This window comes from Anolis sagrei, chromosome 3 (genome assembly GCF_037176765.1).
Source record: "Anolis sagrei isolate rAnoSag1 chromosome 3, rAnoSag1.mat, whole genome shotgun sequence".
Classification (NCBI taxonomy): domain Eukaryota; kingdom Metazoa; phylum Chordata; class Lepidosauria; order Squamata; family Dactyloidae; genus Anolis; species Anolis sagrei.
This window is the reverse complement of record NC_090023.1, coordinates 831513-852371: the sequence shown is the minus strand read 5'-3', so window position 1 is coordinate 852371 and position 20859 is coordinate 831513. Positions and strand designations below refer to the sequence as shown.

At 48.2% G+C, this 20859-nt stretch overlaps 1 protein-coding gene and 2 pseudogenes across 1 annotated transcript; all 3 read right to left on the bottom strand.

Annotated features, from left to right (window-relative positions):
* Window positions 1–18095, bottom strand: part of LOC132772358 (zinc finger protein 721-like) — a 41078-nt pseudogene extending 22983 nt beyond the window's left edge.
* LOC137096681 (zinc finger protein 850-like) lies at window positions 327–7229 on the bottom strand. Its single transcript, XM_067466351.1, has 2 exons — window positions 7176–7229; window positions 327–3504 (listed from the first exon to the last, which is right to left on the bottom strand). Exon 2 carries the CDS (start codon window positions 3337–3339, stop codon window positions 1444–1446), a length of 1896 nt encoding a protein of 631 aa, XP_067322452.1. The 5' UTR covers window positions 3340–3504; window positions 7176–7229; the 3' UTR covers window positions 327–1443.
* On the bottom strand, window positions 7876–18106 carry LOC137096682 (zinc finger protein 160-like; annotated as a pseudogene).
* Window positions 18107–20859: the final 2753 nt, after the last annotated feature.

The window sequence follows — 20859 nt, the reverse complement described above, 5'->3', positions numbered from 1 at the left end:
GTTGGTCATGGGAGAAATGTGTGCCAAGTTTGGTTCAATTCCATCGTTGGTGGGGTTCAGAATACTCTTGGATTGTAGGTGAACTATAAATCACAGCAACTACAACTCCCAAATGACAAAATCATTTTTTTTGAGTGAAGGACATACATTGGGTTGTTAGGTGTCTTGTGTCTAAAATTGGTGTCAATTCGTCTAGTGGTTTTTGAGTTCTGTTAATCCCACAAACAAACATTACATTTTTATTTATATAGAAGAGTGGGTCTTTGTTTTTTGATTTTGGGGGGGGGGGGGGTTTGCACTGCAAATAATATATGTGCAGTGTGCATAGGAATTCATTCATGTTTCTTTTCAAATTATAATCCGGCCCCCCAACAGTTTGCGGGACTGTGACCCGGCCCTCTGTTCAAAAAGTTTGGGGACCCCTGCTCTAGAGCATGCAACATATAATTGTCCTTCTTTAGAGGTCCCTTTCAAAGCTACTATACTATATCTGTCATATACATATATGTGTCTGCGTGAGTCATATACAGTGCTCCCTCACTTATCGCGGGTGATCCGTTCCAGGACCGCCCACAATATGTGAAAATCCATGAAGTAGGGACGCTCCACCCACTTGGCAGCAGCCTCGTTCTCTTCACCAAGTCTGCTGCTCCCCGCCTCGGAGTTCCCATGGGCGCCGTTGATGGCACTGCCAGGCTGGGCTGAGGCCTGGTCTGAGAAGAGGACGAGGCTGCTGCCGAGTGGGCGGAGACAGGGTAAGGACCCGCGCCTGCCTCCCCTCCCCCCCCCCGCGTCTCCTCTCCCCGCTTATTGCAGACCTGCGAAACGGCGAGTCCGCAATAAGTGAAACGCGATATAGCGAGGGAACATTGTATATCCATCTATGGCTGGATGGCTCTTTGTCAGGAGGGCTTTGATTATGTATTCCAGCAACTGCAACTCCCAAATGTCAAGGTCTGTTTCCCCCAATCTCCACCAGTGTTCACATTTGGGTATATTGAGTATTTGTGCCAAGTTTGGTCCAGATCCACTCCATCATTGGTGGAGTTCAGAATGCTCTTGGATTCTAGGTTTTGTATAAATCCCAGCAACTACAACTCCCAAAAGACAAAATCATTTTTAAAGGGATGGTCACTCCTTGAGTTAGTAGGTATCTTGTGACCAAATTTGACAGCAATTTGTCCAGCAGATTTTGAGTTATTATGTCACTCAAAACAGATAGATAGATAGATAGATAGATAGATAGATAGATAGATAGATAGACAGACAGACAGACTAAACCTCTTACATGGGGTTGGTTTACCCTCTGGTATCCTAGTTAAACTGAATGATCATGTCACAAAAGGATGTATGTCTTAAAAGTTTGGAAAACTCTGTCTTAGAGTGTCTCTGGGGTCAGATACCACCATTCTCTCCAATGTGAATTCTGTGTCTATGTAGAGTTCAATTGTCCGAGAAGCTCTTTTCACACGCTCTGGGTTTCTCCCCAGTGTGAATCCTTTGATGTGTATTTAGAATTCCACTCTCAGAGAAGCTCTGTCCACACTCCAGGCATTTATAGGGTTTCTCCCCAGTGTGAGTCCTCTGATGTGAACGTAGATTTCCACTCTCAGTGAAACTCTTTCCACACTCCAGGCATTTAAAGGGTTTCTCCCCAGTGTGAGTCCTCTGATGTGAACGTAGATTTCCATTCTTAGCGAAGCTCTGTCCACACTCCAGGCATTTAAAGGGTTTCTCCCCAGTGTGAGTCTTCTGATGTGAACGTAGATGTGAATTCTGAGTGAAGCACTGTCCACACTCTAGGCATTTATAAGGTTTCTCCCCAGTGTGAATCTTCTGATGTGAACGTAGATGTCCACTCTGAGAGAAGCTCTTTCCACACTCCAGGCATTTATAGGGTTTCTCCCCAGTGTGAGTCCTCTGATGTGAACGTAGACTTGAACTGTGAGTGAAACTCTGTCCACATTCTAGGCATTTACATGGTTTCTCCCCAGTGTGAGTTTGCTGATGTGAACGTAGATGTGAATTCTGAGTGAAGATCTGTCCACACTCCAGGCATTTATAGGGTTTCTCCCCAGTGTGAGTCCTTTCATGTGTACGTAGACCTCCACTCTCAGAGAAGCTCTGTCCACACTCCAGGCATTTATAGGGTTTCTCCCCAGTGTGAGTCCTCTGATGTGAACGTAGACTTCCATTCTCAGTGAAACTCTTTCCACATTCCAGGCATATAAAGGGTTTCTCCCCAGTGTGAGTCCTCTGATGTGAACGTAGATTTCCACTCTCAGTGAAACTCTTTCCACATTCCAGGCATTTAAAGGGTTTCTCCCCAGTGTGAATCCTTTGATGTGAACGGAGACTTCCATTCTCAGTGAAACTCTTTCCACATTCCAGGCATTTAAAGGGTTTCTCCCCAGTGTGAGTCCTCTGATGTGAACGTAGATTTCCATTCTTAGCGAAGCTCTGTCCACACTCCAGGCATTTAAAGGGTTTCTCCCCAGTGTGAGTCTTCTGATGTGAACGTAGATGTGAATTCTGAGTGAAGCACTGTCCACACTCTAGGCATTTATAAGGTTTCTCCCCAGTGTGAATCTTCTGATGTGAACGTAGATGTCCACTCTGAGAGAAGCTCTTTCCACACTCCAGGCATGTATAGGGTTTCTCCCCAGTGTGAGTCCTTTCATGTATACGTAGACTTGAACTGTGAGTGAAACTCTGTCCACATTCTAGGCATTTACATGGTTTCTCCCCAGTGTGAGTTTGCTGATGTGAACGTAGATGTGAATTCTGAGTGAAGATCTGTCCACACTCCAGGCATTTATAGGGTTTCTCCCCAGTGTGAGTCCTTTCATGTGTACGTAGACCTCCACTCTTAGTGAAACTCTGTCCACACTTCAGGCATTTATAGGGTTTCTCCCCAGTGTGCGTCCTTTGATGTGAACATAGACCCGAATTCCAAGCGAAACTCTTTCCACACTCCAGGCATGTATAGGGTTTTTCCCCAGTGTGAGTCCTTTGATGTGAACGTAGATCTGAATTCCAAGCGAAACTCTTTCCACACTCCAGGCATTTATAGGGTTCTTCTCCAGTGTGAGTCTTCTGATGTGAACGTAGAGTTGAACTCTGAGCGAAACTCTTTCCACATTCCAGGCATTTATAGGGTTTTTCCCCAGTGTGAGTCCTTTGATGTATACATAGATTTTTACTCTGAGTGAAGCTCTTTCCACACTCCAGACATTTGTAGGGTTTCTCCCCAGTGTGAGATCTTTGATGTGAACGTAGACTTGAATTCTGAGTGAAGCTCTGTCCACGCGCTAAGCATGTATCGGGTTTCTCTGCCATATCAAAAGTAATAAGGGCGTTTAATTGCAATACTTGACTCCTCTTTTCTTTCTTATCTGTTGGGTCAAGAATTCTGCAAGATCATCACCTTGAGAGGTTTCTTCTTCCTATATTATTGGTTTCTTTACTGCATTCAAGAGGTGGCTCCATAGAATCCTCATTTACCTGGTTACAAAAGAAGTGAATTGTTATTATTGTTATTGTTGTTATTATTATTATTATTATTATATTGATTTATAGCCTGCTTTATCTCCCTCATGGATACTCAAAGCAGCTGAACATAAAACATCAGCATACAATTTAAAACATAAAAATATGCAGACATTAAAACAGAATTAAGTATAAACGGTATCTAAGAATTCTCAGATAAAAACCATTAAAACATACTCAAGGTTAGAAACCACAACACCCCCTGAATTGATCTGTAAAATCTTTTTCTTTAAAAGCCTGTCTGAATAAAAAAGTTTTAGCCTTCTGCTGTAAGGAAAACAGCAAGGAGGGGGCCATTTTGGCTTCCTTGAGGAGGGATTTCCAGAGTTGAGGGGCAGACACCGAGAAGGCCCTCTCTCTCATTCCCACCAACCAAGTTTGAGATGGAAGAGCTGCAAGACCACCGAGAACAAGCCACGAGAGTAAAGATGAAGATCCACCCAGAGGAAAAGTGTTCTTGCCATCCATCAAGGGAACCACTGACCGCATAGGGAAACTGACGAGGAAACACAACATACAAACCACTTACAGACCCACCAAGAAAATCCAACAAATGCTACGTTCAGCAAAGGACAAGAGGGATCCGCTCACCTCTGCAGGAGTCTACCATTGTATCCCATGCAGCTGTGGACAAGTCTACATAGGGACCACCAAACGCAGAAATGCCCAGACACGCATCAAGGAACATGAAAGGCAGTGCAGACTACTCCAACCAGAGAAATCAGCCATAGCAGAGCACCTGAGGAACCAACCTGGACACAGCAGATTATTTGAGAACACAGAAGTGCTGGACCACACCAACAACCACCATGTCAGACTACACAGAGAAGCCATTGAAATCTACAAGAAGCATGTGGACAATTTCAACAGAAAGGAAGAAACCATGAAAATGAACAAAATCTGGCTACCAGTATTAAAAACCTCAAAAATTACAGCAGCAAAACAACAGAGGGGAAACAAACAGGCACATGAAATCACCCTCAACAAAAGATTCCCCCCAGGCGCTTCCAAGCCATTGAATACAAATCAAGGTGATCAGCTGAAACATTCACACCTAGCCCCAGCAGACAAGAGTCCTTTGTCTCACCCTGGTCATTCCACAGATATATAAACCCATTTTTCCTAGTTCCAACAGACCTCATTACCTCTGAGGATGCTTGCCAAGATGCAGGCGAAACGTCAGGAGAAAAATTGCCTCCAGAACATGGCCATATAGCCCGGAAAAACCTACAACCCATGTTTTCCAAATGCCGGCTGAGATCTTTTGGCACGGCACCCAGTCTGCCGATGACCGCTGGGACCACCTGGGCTGGTTGATGCCATCAGAGCCTTTGCAGTTCCATTTTGAGGTCTTGATAGCGGCTGAGTTTTTCCTGTTGTTTTCCCTCAATTTGACTGTCACCTGGTACAGTGACATCAGTACCCCAAACTTTTTCCTTTTCCACAGTCGTGATATCTGGTGTATTGTGTTCCAGACCTTTGTCAGTTTGGGTTGGAAAGTCCCACAGTATTTTTGCGTGTTCATTTTCCACTACTTTTGCAGGTTGATGATCCCACTAGTTCTTTACTACTGGCAGGTGATTCTTGTGACATAAGTTCCAGTGACTCATTTGGGCCACAGAGTTGTGCCTCTGTTTGTAGTCAGTCTGTGCGATTTTCTTGCAGCATCTGAGGAGATGATCCATGGTTTCATCCGCTTCCTTGCACAGTCTGCATTTTGGGTCATCAGTGGATTTTTCGATCCTGGCCTTAATGGCCTTGGTCCTGATGGCTTGCTCCTGGCCTGCAAGAATCCGGCCTTCTTCTGTCTCCTTCTCCAGGGTTCCATTCGTGAGCCATCACCACCAGGTCTTCTCCTTATCCACTTTTCCTTCAGTTTTGTCATGGAACTGCCCATGCAATGCTTTGTTGTGCCAGTTGTCAGCTCTGGTTTCGAGGGCAGTTTTCTTGTACCGATTCTTTGTCTGCTGTGCTTTGAGAAGTTTCCGATTACTGACTTCAATCCATGCAGGTTCTTTGCTTCCCTTTGCATATTCTGCCAGTGCATGCCCCCCGATGGGTGCCACCTTGTCGTGGTGGGGGGCTTAACTGCTCCAAGGATGCCGAGAGCTGTGCTGGCGGGAGTGTCACTCCCAGCAGGTCCAACCAAGCCAGAGAGGTCTCAGCTGAGGAATGGAACTAAGAGCGCCGAACCCATTAGCACTCTGGAGAATCAGACCAAAACAAAGTCTATCCTGGCTCGGTTGTCGCCCAGGATAAAAAGGGCCGCGGTGGATGCTGCGGATTCTGGACATCCATCGACAAGTGGGCGACAGAAGCAAAATACAAATGGACAGTCACAGAAGCGGCAGATATAGAGAATGCCAGAAAACCGCACAATTATCATTATTATACAGTAAAAATTATATGAAGCTTATATCTATGAATTACTATATTACATTATAGGCATATACTAGCAGTTCCTTGCCACACGTTGCTGTGACCGTCTGTTGATCTGGAAAATAAAGTAATGAAAAACTGTTGGTGTCCAATACATGCAATTTCTTTCCGCCTGTAGGTAAACAGTATATTTTCTTATTTTGTTATCAGTGTTGATGTAGAGACTGTCTGCTTTGCCTCCTCATAGAATCCTAGAGTTGGAAGAGACCTCCTGGGCCATCATCCAGTCCAACCCCATTCTGCCAAGAAGCAGGAATATTGCATTCAAATCACCCCTGACAGATGGCCATCCAGCCTCTGTTTCAAAGCTTCCAAAGAAGGAGCCTCCACCACACTCCCTCCGGGGCAGAGAGTTCCACTGCTGAACGGCTCTCACAGTCAGGAATTTCTTCCTCATGTTCAGATGGAATCTCCTCTCTTGTAGTTTGAAGCCATTGTTCCATTGCGTCCAAGTCTCCAGGGAAGCAGAAAGGAAGCTTGCTCCCTCCTCCCTGTGGCTTCCTCTCACATATTTATACATGGCTATCATATCCTCTGGAACATGCAACATATAATTGTCCTTCTTTAGAGGTCCCTTTCAAATCTCTGATACTATATCTGTCATATACATATATGTGTCTGTGTGAGTCATATACAGTGCTCCCTCACTTATCGCGGGTGATCCGTTCCGGGACCGCCCGTGATATGTGAAAATCCATGAAGTAGGGACGCTCCACCCACTTGGCAGCAGCCTCGTTCTCTTCACCAAGTCTGCTGCTCCCCGCCTCGGAGTTCCCATGGGCGCCGTTGATGGCACTGCCAGGCTGGGCTGAGGCCTGGTCTGAGAAGAGGACGAGGCTGCTGCCGAGTGGGCGGAGACAGGGTAAGGACCCGCGCCTGCCTCCCCTCCCCCCCCCGCGTCTCCTCTCCCCGCTTATTGCAGACCTGCGAAACGGCGAGTCTGCAATAAGTGAAACGCGATATAGCGAGGGAACATAGATTGTATATCCATCTATGGCTGGATGGCTCTTTGTCAGGAGGGCTTTATGTATTCCAGCAACTGCAACTCCCAAATGTCAAGGTCTGTTTTCCCCAATCTCCACCAGTGTTCACATTTGGGTATACTGAGTATTCGTGCCAAGTTTGGTCCATATCCATCATTGGTGGAGTTCAGAATGATAGATAGATAGATAGACTAAACCTCTTACATGGGGTTGGTTTACCCTCCGGTATCCTAGTTAAACTGAATGATCATGTCACAAAAGGATGTATGTCTTAAAAGTTTGGAAAACTCTGTCTTAGAGTGTCTCTGGGGTCAGATACCACCATTCTCTCCAATGTGAATTCTGTGTCTATGTAGAGTTCAATTCTCCGAGAAGCTCTTTTCACACGCTCTGGGTTTTTAGGGTTTATCCCCAGTGTGGGTTCATTGATGTGAACATAGACCTGAACTGCAGCGGAAGCTCTGTCCGCACGCTAAGCATGTATAGGGTTTCTCCACAATATCAACAGTAATAAGGGTGCTTTGTCCATACTCTAGGCATGTCTAGGGTTTCTACACAGTATGAATCCTTTGATGTCTATGTAGATTTCCAGTCTCAGTGAAGCTCTGACCACACTCCAGGCATGTATAGCCCAATGTATTTGTACTTTAATTGTTTTCTCAGCGTCTATGTCTTAATGGTTTATTATGTTATGTGTATAATTCTGTTTATTTGTTTACTCAGATTTTATTTTGATGTTATTTTTTCTTTTGTTATAAGTTTGTTATTATTTTGTATTATTTTAAAGATCTTAGTATTCACATTGGGCATTAAATGTTTGATTTTTGTGTGTGTGTGTAAACTGCCCTGAGTCCCCTTGGGGAGAGACGGCAGTCTATAAATAAAGTTTTATTATATTATTATATTATATATCACTCCGAGCGAAACTCTTTCCACACTGCAGGAATTTATAGGGTTTCTCCCCTGTGTGAATTCTTTGATGTGTACATAGATATCCACTCCAAGCGAAGCTCTGTCCACACTCCAGGCATTTAAAGGGTTTTTCCCCAGTGTGAATCCTTTGATGTGAACGTAGACTTCCATTCTCAGCGAAACTCTTTCCACACTCCAGGCATTTAAAGGGTTTCTCCCCAGTGTGAGTCTTTTGATGTCTACGTAGATGTAAACTCCAAGCAAAACTCTTTCCACATTCCAGGCATTTAAAGGGTTTCTCCCCAGTGTGAGTCCTTTGATGTGAACGTAGTCTTCCATTCCGAGAGAAGCTCTTTCCACACTCCAAGCATTTAAAGGGTTTCTCCCCAGTGTGAGTCCTTTGATGTCTACGTAGATCTGAACTGTGAGCGAAGTTCTGTCCACATTCTAGGCATTTATATGGTTTCTCCCCAGTGTGAGTCCGCTGATGTGAACGTAGGTTATTCCTCCAAGGAAAACTCTTCCCACACTCCAGGCATGTATAGGGTTTCTCCCCAGTGTGAGTCCTCTGATGTAAACGTAGAAGTGAACTCTGAGCGAAACTCTTTCCACACTCCAGGCATTTATAGGGTTCTTCTCCAGTGTGAGTCCTCTGATGTGAACGTAGACTTCCATGCTCAGTGAAGCTCTTTCCACACTCCAGGCATTTATAGGGTTTCTCCCCAGTGTGAGTCTTTTGATGTCTACGTAGATGTGAACTCCAAGCGAAACTCTTTCCACACTCCAGGCATGTATAGGGTTTCTCCCCAGTGTGAGTCCTTTGATGTCTACGTAGACTTGAATTCTGAGCGAAACTCTGTCCACATTCTAGGCATCTACATGGTTTCTCCCCAGTGTGAGTCTGCTGATGTGAACGTAGATGTGAATTCTCAGAGAAGCTCTGTCCACACTCCAGGCATTTATAGGGTTTCTCCCCAGTGTGAGTCCTTTCATGTGTACGTAGACCTCCACTCTTAGCAAAACTCTTTCCACACTCCAAGCATGTATAGGGTTTCTCCCCAGTGTGAGTCCTTTGATGTGAACGTAGACTTGAATTCTGAGCGAAACTCTTTCCACACTCCAGGCATTTATAGGGTTCTTCTCCAGTGTGAGTCCTCTGATGTGAACGTAAACTTCCATTCTGAGTGAAGCTCTGTCCACACTCCAGGCATTTATAGGGTTTTTCCCCAGTGTGAGTCCTCTGATGTAAACGTAGATTTGAACTCTGAGCGAAACTCTTTCCACACTCCAGGCATTTAAAGGGTTTCTCCCCAGTGTGAGTCCTCTGATGTGAACGTAAAGTTCCATTGTGAGTGAAGCTCATTCCACACTCCAGGCATGTATAGGGTTTCTCCCCAATGTGAGTCCTCTGATGTGAACGTAGACTTGAATTCTGAGTGAAGCTCTGTCCACACTCCAGGCATTTATAGGGTTTCTCCCCAGTGTGAGTCCTCTGATGTGAACGTAGAAGTGAACTCCAAGCAAAACTCTTTCCACACTCCAGGCATGTATAGGGTTTCTCCGCCATAGCAACAGTAATAAGGGTGTTTAATTGCAATACAGATACTTGATTCCTTTTTTCTTTCTTATCTGTTGGGTCAAGAATTCTGCAAGATAATCACCTTGAGAGGTTCCTTCTTCCTATGTTATTGGTTTCTTTACTGCATTCAAGAGGTGGCTCCATAGAATCCTCATTTACCTGGTTAAGAAAGAAGTGAAAGATTATTATTGTTGTTGTTGTTGTTGTTGTTGTTGTTATTGTTGTTGTTATTATTATTATTACTACTACTACTACTACTACTACTATTATTATATTGATTTATAGCCTGCTTTATCTCCCTCATGGATACTCAAAGCAGCTGAACATAAAACATCAGCATACAATTTAAAACATAAAAATATGCAGACATTAAAACAGAATTAAGTATAAACGGTATCTAAGAATTCTCAGATAAAAACCATTAAAACATATTCAAGGTTAGAAACCACAACACCCCCTGAATTGATCTGTAAAATCTTCTTCTTTAAAAGCCTGTCTGAATAAAAACGTTTTAGCCTTCTGCTGTAAGGGCCATGTAGGTAGTGTGCCAAGTTTGGTGCACATCCACTGTGGGCTGGGTTCAGAGTGCTCTTTGATTGTAGGTGAACTATAAATCCCAGTAACGACAACTCCCAAATGCCAAGCTCTATTCCCCCCAAACTCCGCCAGTGTTCACATTTGGGTATACTGAGTATGCGTACCAAGTTTGGTCCAGATCCATTACTGCTTTAGTTCACAGTCCTCTCTGGATGTAGGTGAACTACAATGCCAAAACTCAAGGCCAATGCCTACCAAACCCTTCCAGTATTTGCTGTTGGTCATTGGAGTTCTGTGTGCCACATTTGGTTCAACTCCATTGTTGTTGGAGTTCGGAATGCTCTTTGATTAAAAGTAAAGTATAAATCCCAGCAACTACAACTCCCAAATGACAAAATCAACCCCCCCCCCCCACCCAACCCCACCTGTATTCAAATTTGGGCAGTAAAGATTATTGCCACCTGGAAACCGATGTCCTCAATTTGGGAGAACATGTGGGTCAAGACTAGGGCTCCACAGCCATCTGCAGACCCACCGCCAAGACACCACATCTGGAAGACCCTCATCCTTGAGCTACGAAGCATTGCATCCTCGACCTACAAGGGATCGCCTATATAAGTAAATTTGGGCGTATCGGGTATTTGTGCCAAATTTGGTCCAGTGAATGAAAACACATCCTGCATATCAGATATTTACACTACAATTCACAACAGCAGTGGAATTAAAGTTGTGAAGTGGTTGTGAAGGAGCAGCGTAAATCATTTTGTGGTTGGGGGTCAGCACAACACGAGGAACTGTATGAAGGGGTTGTGACATTAGAAAGGTTGAGAAACAGTGTGCTCAATGCTGAGGGACACAAAGAGTGCTGGGCTGCTTACCATCCCACAATGGGTTCCAGATCTCCTTCCTGAGCATCCCAAATCAGAGGCCGGCTGCCATCAAATTCCCAGTCTGTTCCCAAAGGAATCCTGCCGCCAACCAAGACCCAGCCTCCCCACCTGACTAATTCAAACTCACATTCAGGCTTGTTGGAAGGTTCACAAAATGAGCTTCTGCTTTATAAATAGTTGTCCTCTGCCATGCCTTGCTGTGGCCCAGTCTATATACATGTGTTGTGTGTGTGTGTGTGTGTGTCGGAATCCAGATGCCTTAAAGAGCCAGACACAGGAGTATATTCAAAACAATAGTTTATTAAAGCAAAGTAAACAGGACTCAGAGACACTTCCTTTAGTGCAGGGGTCCTCAAACGTTTTGAACAGGGGGGCAGTTCACTGTCCCACAGACTGTTGGAGGGCCAGACTACAGTTTACATGGGAATATGGTTAAACATTTATTTTATACTAGCTTGGGATATTTGAGAAAGTGGGTAATGGCGGATCTGTATGCCAAGTTTGGTCTTTATTGGTCATTGGATGACGGTTGCATGGTTTTTAGGAAATGAGTGAAGGTACTGGAAGTCCCATCATCCATCGTCCGCCCTCCTCCAAACAGCAGCAGGATATAGAGTGGGTCATGGGGGCTCTGTTTGCTAAGTTTGGTCTTGATCAGTCATTGGCTTAGAGTCACAGTGGTTTCAGTAAGTGAGTGAAGATACTGCAAGTCCCATCATCCATGATCCACCCTCCTCCAAACTGAAACAGGATGTAGATAGGGTCATGGGGGCTCTGTGTGCCAAGTTTGGTCTTGATCGGACATTAGATGAGGGTTGCAGCAGTCTTGGGGAGTGGAGGTACTTGAAGTCCCATCATGCATGGTCTGTCCTCCTCGAAAGTGCACCAGGATGTAGAGTGGGTCATGGGGACTGTGTGTGCCAAGTTTGGTCTTGGTCAGTTATTGGCGAGGGTCTCAGTGGTCTCAGGAAGTGAGTAAAGTGACTTCAAGTGCCATCATCCATTGCCAAATTCTTCCAAACTGCACCAGGATGTAGAGTGGGTCATGCGGGCTCTGTGTGTGAATTGTGGTCCTGATCCATCATTGTTGGCAGTTGTAATGGTCTTAGGAAGGGAGTGAAGGTATTGCAAGTCCCATCGTCAATGGTGCATCCTCCTCCAAACTGCACCAGGATGTAGAGTGCGTCATGGAGACTCAGTGTGCCAAGTTTGGTCTTTATCGGTAATTGGATGAGGGTTGCAGTGGTCTCAGGAATTGAGCAAAGGTACTGCAAGTCCCATAATCCATGGTCCATCCCTGGCCAAACCACACCAGGACGTCAAGTGGGTCACGAGAGGTCTATGTGCCAAGTTTGGTCCTGATCAGTCATTGGATGAGGTTAACAGTGGTCTCAAAATATGAGTGATGGTACTGCAAGTCCCATCATCCATGGTTCATCCTCCTCCAAACTGCAGCAGGATGTCGAGTGGGTCATGGGGGCTTTGTGTGCCAAGTTTGGTCTTGATTGGTCATTAGATGAGGGTTGCAGCAGTCTTGGGAAGTGAGTGGAGGTACTTGAAGTCCCATCATCCATAGTCTGTTCTCCCCCAAACCTGATCAGAATGTTGTGTTGGCCATGCGGGTTCTGTGTGCCAAGTTTGGTCTTCATCAGTAATTGGATGAGGGTCTCAGTAGTTTCACTAAGTGAGTGAAGGAACTGCAAGTCCCATCGTCCATGGTGCATCATCCTCCAAGCCGCACCAGGATGTAGAGTGGGTCATGGAGACTCAGTGTGCCAAATTTGGTCTTTATCAGTAATTGGATGAGGGTTGCAGTGGTCTCAAGAATTGAGCAAAGGTACTGCAAGTCCCATAATCCATGGTCCATCCCCAGCCAAACCGCACCAGGACATAAGATGGGTCATGAGAGGTCTATGTACCAAGTTTGGTCCTGGTCAGTCATTAGATGAGGTTAACAGTGGTCTCAGAATGTGAGTGATGGTACTGCAAGTCCCATCATCCATGATTCATCCTCCTCCAAACTGCAGTAGGATGTCGAGTGGGTCATAGGGGCTCTGTGTGCCAAGTGTGGCCTGTATTGGTAATTGTCTGACTCAGCCCCCTCTGGCCTTTCCTTTCCTCTCTTTGTCATCTCGGAATTGAGGCTGGCCAATCAGAGACCATATGCAAATTTCCTTCTCATGTCCCCGTTTCTGCCATGAACCCTTTTCTTCACCAGGGGCTCCGATTGAAGCTGGCCAATGAGAGACCATATGCAAATAGCACCACAGCGGCAGCCAATCAGAATCTTGGAACTTTCAGGCTGGCGAATCAGAATGCTGGCACATACTCCTCCACACCGCCACACGTCCGCCGCATAAAAACTTTGACTTTTATTATATTAATAGAATAGATAGATGGATAGATAAGACTAGCTTGGGGACCCGGCGCTGCCCGGGTTATTTGAGAAAGGAATTGTGTATCAAGGTTGGTCTTTGATACACATTGGGAGGGATAGCCAATAGTCCAGAGGACAGGAGCAGGATTCAAAACAATCTTGACAGATTAGAGAGATGGGCCAAAACTAACAAAATGAAGTTCAACAGTGACAAATGCAAGATACTCCACTTTGGCAGAAAAAATGAAATGCAAAGATACAGAATGGGGGACAATGCCTGGCTCGAGAGCAGTACGTGTGAAAAAGATCTTGGAGTCCTCGTGGACAACAAGTTAAACATGAGCCAGGAATGTGATGTGGCGGCAAAAAAAGCCAATGGGATTTTGGCCTGCATCAAGAGGAGCATAGTGTCTAGATCTAAGGAAGTCATGCTACCCCTCTATTCTGCTTTGGTTAGACCACATCTGGAATACTGTGTCCAATTCTGGGCACCACAACTCAAGAGAGATATTGACAAGCTGGAATGTGTCCAGAGGAGGGCGACTCAAAGGATCAAGGGTCTGGAGAACAAGCCCTATGAGGAGTGGCTTGGGGAGCTGGGCATGTTTAGCCTGAAGAAGAGAAGGCTGAGAGGAGATATGATAGCCATGTATAAATATGTGAGAGGAAGCCACAGGGAGGAGGGAGCAAGCTTGTTTTCTGCTTCCTTGGAGACTAGGACGCAGTGGAGCCATGGCTTCAAACTACAAGAGAGGAGATTCCATCTGAACATTAGGAAGAACTTCCTGACTGTGAGAGCCGTTCAGCAGTGGAACTCTCTGCCCTGGAGTGTGGTGGAGGCTCCGTCTTTGGAAGCTTTTAAGCAGAGACTGGATGGCCATCTGTCAGGGGTGATTTGAATGCAATATTCCTGCTTCTTGGCAGAATGGGGTTGGACTGGATGGCCCATGAGGTCTCTTCCAACTCTTTGATTCTATGATTTATCAGTTATTTATATGGCTCGCAGCGGTCTCAGGAAGTTAGTGAAGGTACTGCGAGTCCCATCATACGTGGTCCATCCTCCTCCAAATTGCACCGGGAGAGTGGGTCGCGGGGGCTGTGTGTGCCAAGTTTTGTTCTTGATCAATCATTGGATGAGGGTCACAGTGGTCTCAGAAAGTGAGTTTAGGCACTGCAAGTCCCATCATCCATAGTCTGTTCTCCCCCAAACCTCACCAGAATGTTGAGTTGGCCAAGGGGGCTCTCTGTGCCAAGTTTGGTCTTTCTTGGTATTTGGATATAGATACAGATATTGTGAAACATTGATTTCTCGTTACAAATAAATGAAATCTTGACTTCAAGCATGTTGTAGCATGGGTGACAGGCTAACGATAACAGCAGGGAACCCATGAATATGTTTACTGCTCAGCCTACTGGCCGAATTCCCATGACCTAAAGCCTCTCTTAGGGCATATACCGTGGCTATACGGGCAGCCAGGGAGTCTTTCACGACTGCCCATATGGCGTCTGCAGCAAATAGATCATCGGAGTTGTTTTGGGTTGTCGGGGGACTCCTTCATCCACCTGTGGTGGAGGAGAACTTCAATGACCCAACAACTCGGTGTTGCGAGTTCGCACACCATTTTGCGGGCAAAGTTGCTCAGATACGCCTTGAGCTGGACTCCAATTTCATCACAGTGCCAGGAGAGGTGATTGAGGCATCTGCCTGTCCAACTTTGTGGGATTCTTTTAGGCTTGTTCTTCCTGAGACTGTGGAGGGGGTCCTTGGTGCTGTGAGAGCAACCACGTCGGCTCTAGACCCTTGCCCGTCTTGGCTAATTAAATTGGCCAGGGAGGGGTTGGTTGATTGGTTTGTGTTGCTCATTAATGCATCACTGGAGCAGGGGGTCTTTCCAGCTCGACTAAAACAGGCTGTGGTTCGTCCACTCCTCAAAAAGGTCTCCCTTGACTCCACGGTGCCGAGCAATTACAGACCAATCTCCAACCTCCCTTTCTTGGGCAAGGTGCTGGAGCGGGTGGTCGCCTCCCAGCTCCAGGGTTTTCTAAAAAGGTAAAAAGGTAAAGGTAGTCCCCTGACATTAAGTCCAGTCACGTCTGACTCTGGGGTGTGGTGCTCATCTCCATTTCTAAGATGAAGAGCCAGTGTTGTCCGTAGACACCTCCAAGGTCATGTGGCCGGCATCTAGGGTTTTCTAGATGACCTCAATTACCTGGATCAGTCACAGTCTGGTTTCAGGCCTGGCCAAGGCACCGAGACGGTTTTGGTTGCCTTGGTGGATGACCTCTGTAGAGAGCTGGACAGGGGGAGTGTGACTCTGCTGGTTCTCTTGGATATCTCAGTGGCTTTCGATACCATCAATCATGGTATCCTTCTGGGCCGACTCTTTGGGATGGATCTCGGGGGCACGGATCTGTTGTGGCTCCGGTCCTTCCTGGAGGGTCGATCCCAGATGGTGAAGCTGGGAGATGTCTGCTCAGACCCCTGGCCTTTGACCGGTGGGGTCCCACAAGGCTCTATTCCGTCTCCCATGCTTTTTAACATCTACATGAAACCGCTGGGAGAAGTCATCCGGAGTTTTGGAGTTAGGTGCCATCTCTACGCAGATGACACACAACTCTATTACTCATTTCCACCTAATTCCAAGGAAGCCCCTCGGGTGCTGGACGAGTGCTTGGTTGCTGTGGCTGTCTGGATGAGGAAGAACAGGCTGAAGATCAATCCCGACAAGACAGAGGTCCTTCTGGTTGATCGAAAACTGGATCGGGATATAGGGTGGCAACCTATGCTGGATGGGGTTACACTCCTACTGAAGCCACAGGTCCGCAGTTTGGGAGTCCTCTTGGAGGAGATATGATAGCCATGTATAAATATGTGAGAGGAAGCCACAGGGAGGAGGAGGGAGCAAGCTTGTTTTTTGCTTCCTTGGAGACTAGGACGCGGAACAATGGCTTCAAACTACAAGAGAGGAGATTCCATCTGAACATTAGGAAGAACTTCCTGACTGTGAAAGCCGTTCAGCAGTGGAACTCTCTGCCCTGGAGTGTGGTGGAGGCTCCTTCTTTGGAAGCTTTTAAGCAGAGGCTGGATGGCTATCTGTCAGGGGTGATTTGAATGCAATTCCTGCTTCTTGGCGGAATGGGGTTGGACTGGATGAGGGCCCAGGAGGTCTCTTCCAACTCTAGGATTCTATGAGAGAGAGGGAAGGGCCTGGCTTGGTTGTCCTGCCACTCCCAGAATGCAAGGCCAGGCCTGCCATCTCCCCCCTCTCTCCCCCAAATTATGGTGCATAACATGGCTTCCCCTCCCCCCGCACTCACACCATCAAGCCACGCCCACGCCAGGCTTCCTCAGATCATAGAATCAGTCTGAAGTTTCCACTGACTTGGGATAGGGACTCATGGTTTACAGAGTCGAAGGCTTGAGAGACATAGATCATAGAATCAAAGATTTGGAAGAGACCTCATGGGCCATCCAGTCCAACTCCATTCTGCCAAGAAACAGGAATATTGCATTCAAAGCACCCCTGACAGATGGCCATCCAGCCTGTTTAAAAGCTTCCAAAGAAGGAGCCTCCACCACACTCCAGGGCAGAGAGTTCCACTGCTGAACGGCTCTCCCAGTTAGGAAGTTCTTCCTCATGTTCAGGTGGAATCTCCTCTCTTGTAGTTTGAAGCCATTGTTCCCTTGCGTCCTAGTCTCCAAGGAAGCAGAAAACAAGCTTGCTCCCTCCTCCTCCCTGTGGCTTCCCCTCGCATATATATACATGGCCCTCATCATGTCTCCTCTCAGCCTTCTCTTCTTCAGGCTAAACATGCCCAGCTCCTTAAGCCGCTCCTCATAGGGCTTGTTCTCCAGACCCTTTATCTACTCCCTCCTCCCTGTGGCTTCCTCTCACACATTTATACATGGCCCTCATCATATCTCCTCTCAGCCTTCTCTTCTGAAGGCTAAACATGCCCAGCTCCTTAAGCCGCTCCTCATAGGGCTTGTTCTCCAGACCCTTTATCTACTCCCTCCTCCCTGTGGCTTCCTCTCACACATTTATACACGGCCCTCATCATATCTCCTCTCAGCCTTCTCTTCTGAAGGCTAAACATGCCCAGCTCTTTAAGCCGCTCCTCATAGGGCTTGTTCTCCAGACCCTGGATCACTTTAGTCGCCCTCTTCCTCTGGACACATTCCAGCTTAGAGTCAATATCTCTCTTGAATTGGACACAATATTCCAGGTAAAGTGGTCTAACCAAAGCGGAATAGAGCATGGGGAGCAGGACTTCCCTGGACCTACACACTAGGCTCCTATTAATGCAGGCCAAAAATCCCATTGGCTTTTTTTGCCCCCACATCCCATTCCTGGCTCATGTTCACCTTCCTCCCCACGAGGACTCCAAGATCTTTTCCACACCTACTGCTCTCGAGCCAGGAATCATTGCCCCCCATTCTGTCTCTTTGCATTTCTGCTGTTTACTTTGTATGTTTTGATGATGTATGGGGGACCGCCCCGTCTGCTCGGCTTTGACTTCCTTCCTTCCGGCCTTTGCTTTCCTCACCCAAGGAGAGAGAGAGAGAGGGAGGGAGGTAGAGAGGGGGCCGCGCAGCCCCTCCTCCCCCGCCAGGCCCACGAGCCCCGCCCAGCCTCGCCTCGGCTGCCAATCACTCGGGGTGACAGGCGGACCCCCTCCCCCTCGCCTTGGAGGCATCCCCCCCCCACTCGTCAAGACTTGGATCTCCCCACACACACACAGTAGGCCGCGGCCATCCCTGAGGCTCACCTGCTGGGCGCGAGGAGGAGGGGGAGAGGCCCACCGACGAGGCCTGGAGACGGACTGCCTGACTCCCACCACGAGGGGCGTGGGTTCCCCAAAGAGGCCCCTCCGCTCCAGCTGCTGCTGCTGCCGGGACCGAGTCGCAGGCTTACCTCACCCTCGGCGGCCTTCCCTGACTCGGAGTGACACAAAATGGCGCCGGCTTCTTCTCCTCCCCTCAGCGTGGCCCCGCCCACCGCCTCTCCCTCAGCGCTTTCCCGCCCATCACCCTGAGAGCCAATCAGGATGCAGCTCTGGCCCTGGAGACTGCCCCATGGCCCCGCCCACCGCCTCTCCCTCAGTGCTTTCCCGCCCATCATCCTGAGAGCCAATCAGGATGCAGCTCTGGCCCTGGAGACTGCCCGGTAGCCCCGCCCACCGCCTCTCCCTCAGCGCTTTCCCGCCCATCACCCTGAGGGCCAATCAGGATGCAGCTCTGGCCCTGGAGACTGCCCGGTAGCCCCGCCCACCGCCTCTCCCTCAGCGCTTTCCCGCCCATCACCCTGAGGGCCAATCAGGATGCAGCTCTGGCCCTGGAGACTCCCTGTGGCCCCGCCCCCTCCGCTCTAGTCCTGCCTTCGGCCTCCTCAGCGCCATCATCATCCCTCACATCCGGGTTAATAGAAGGACTCCTCGTTTTCCTTTGAAGGTTCTGGGCGGACTACAACGCCCATCACCAAGAGTTCAAGTTCGTCAGGGCAAATGAGCTCCCTCCCTCCCGTATGCTCTCCGGCCGCAGGGTGGACTACAACTCCCATCGTGGTGGGGCACTCCCGCCAAGGCCCTCCACTACGTCCAGGTGGGCCTGGGGGTTCTGTGTGCCTCGGATGGCAGGTGAACTACACATCCCAGCAACCCCAACTCACAGACGCCAAGGCCAATCCCGCCCCAATCCCGCCAGTATGGGAATTTGGGCCTATTGGGCATGCGTGCCCAATTTGGTGCAGATCCATCGTTGTTTTTTCCGTCCACAGGGCTCTCTGGGTGCAAGTGAACTATACATCCCAGCAACCCCAACTCACAGACGCTAAGGCCAATCCCACCCCAAACCCACCAGTATGGGAATTTGGGCCTATCGGGCATGTGTGCCGAATTTGGGGCACATCCATCATTGTTGTTTGCGTCCACAGGACTCTCTGGGTGCAAGTGAACTATACATCCCAGCAACCCCAACTCACAGACGTCAAGGCCAATCCCACCCCAAACCCACCATTATTGGAATTGTGGCCTATCGGGCATGCGTGCCCAATTTGGTGCAGATCCATCATTGTTTTTTGCGTCCACAGGGCTCTCTGCATGCAAGTGAACTATACATCCCAGCAACCCCAATTCACATATGCCAAGGCCGATCCCGCCCCAAACTCACCAGTATGGGAATTTGGGCCTATCGGGCATCTGTGCCCAATCTGGTGCAGACCCATCGTCGTCGTCTGCGTTCAGAGGGCTCTCTGGGTGCGGGTGAACTACAATTCCTCTCAGTCAAGGTCCATTCCCCCCACAGCTCTCCATTATATTTGCCTTCGGTCTTGGGGTTTTGGGAGGCAAAGGCGGTCCAGGCCCCTCGTCAGTGGGGGCCACTCACAGAGCTGTGTTTTGGTGCAGGGTGAACTACAACTTCCATCCTGAGGAGTCAGTCCCCCAAACCCTTCCAAAATGTTCACTTGCTGATCAATTCCTCTCCTTGCTGTGTGCCATAGAAAGGGTCGAGGGAGAGGCAGTGGGCAGGGTCATGCAAATTCCACCCCAATGGAGAGGGAGAGGAACCCCGGGAGGTGTCTTTGGTGGAGGAAAAACAGAAAATCTAGACTGAAAGGTTTCCCGCCTGAAAGGTGGTGGGCAGGATGGAGTTGTTTCTTCGTTGAGTCGCTTCCACCTCTTCGTGACCTCCTGGAATGTCCCAGGCCAGAGTGTCTCCCTGTCGGCCGTGGCCACCCCCAGGGGTTCCTTCAAGGGCAATCCAGGATACCATCCACTCCCCATTCCCCCAGCATCATTGCCTTCTCCAAGCTGTCCTGTCTTCCCATGATGTGGCCAAAGGACTTCCTTTTGGCCTCTCCTCTCCTTCCCTCCAGTGAGCTTTAGTCGGGCTTTCTTTCCTGGAGGATGGACTGGTTGGATCTTCTCGCGGTCCAAGGCACTCTCAGCACTTTCCTCCAGCACCACAGCTCCAAAGCGTCTCTCTTCCTTTGCTCAGCCTTCCCTGAGGTCCAGCCCTCGCATCCGTAGGTGACTACTATGGGGAATATGGTTGCTTTTACTATGCGGATCGTCATAGCCAGAGTGATGCCTCTACTCTTCACTCTTTGATCGAGATGGGTCCTTGCTCTCCTCTCCAGAAGGAAACGTCTTCTGGTTTCCTGGCTGCGGGATGGAGTTTGTGGAGGACACGGGCAGGGCTTCTGGACATGTGTGACTGGTGGGGGCTCCTCTTGCTACTCAGGGTTTGCAACGTACTTTCCCTAAGTTTTGGAAAGGATCAGGGCTGTTTCTGTTGCAGCTGACACAGTTAATTGATGAGTTAATTGAGTGTATGGTTATCTCACGTATATAGTAAGCCACTGTGTGTTTGTACTTGGAGCATTGCGTTCTAAGCTTTGCCTGAGGGCTCGTTCTGAGCTGAAAAGCCTTTGTTTGGTGCCAGAGCCGTTCTGCAAGCGTCCTGAAGGTAAAGGACTCTCTTGCGGAAGGTCAGAGGGAGGGGGCCAATCTAATATCCCTGGGGAGGGAATTCCACAGCCAAAAGAGGGGCCACCACGGAGAAGGAAGGAAGGCCCTGTCTCCCATCCCCAC

What these genes read in the sequence shown, in the direction of transcription:
- LOC137096681 (XM_067466351.1), bottom strand. Translation starts at nt 3,339, where the DNA reads ATGGCAGAGAAACCCGATACATGCTTAGCGCGTGGACAGAGCTTCACT.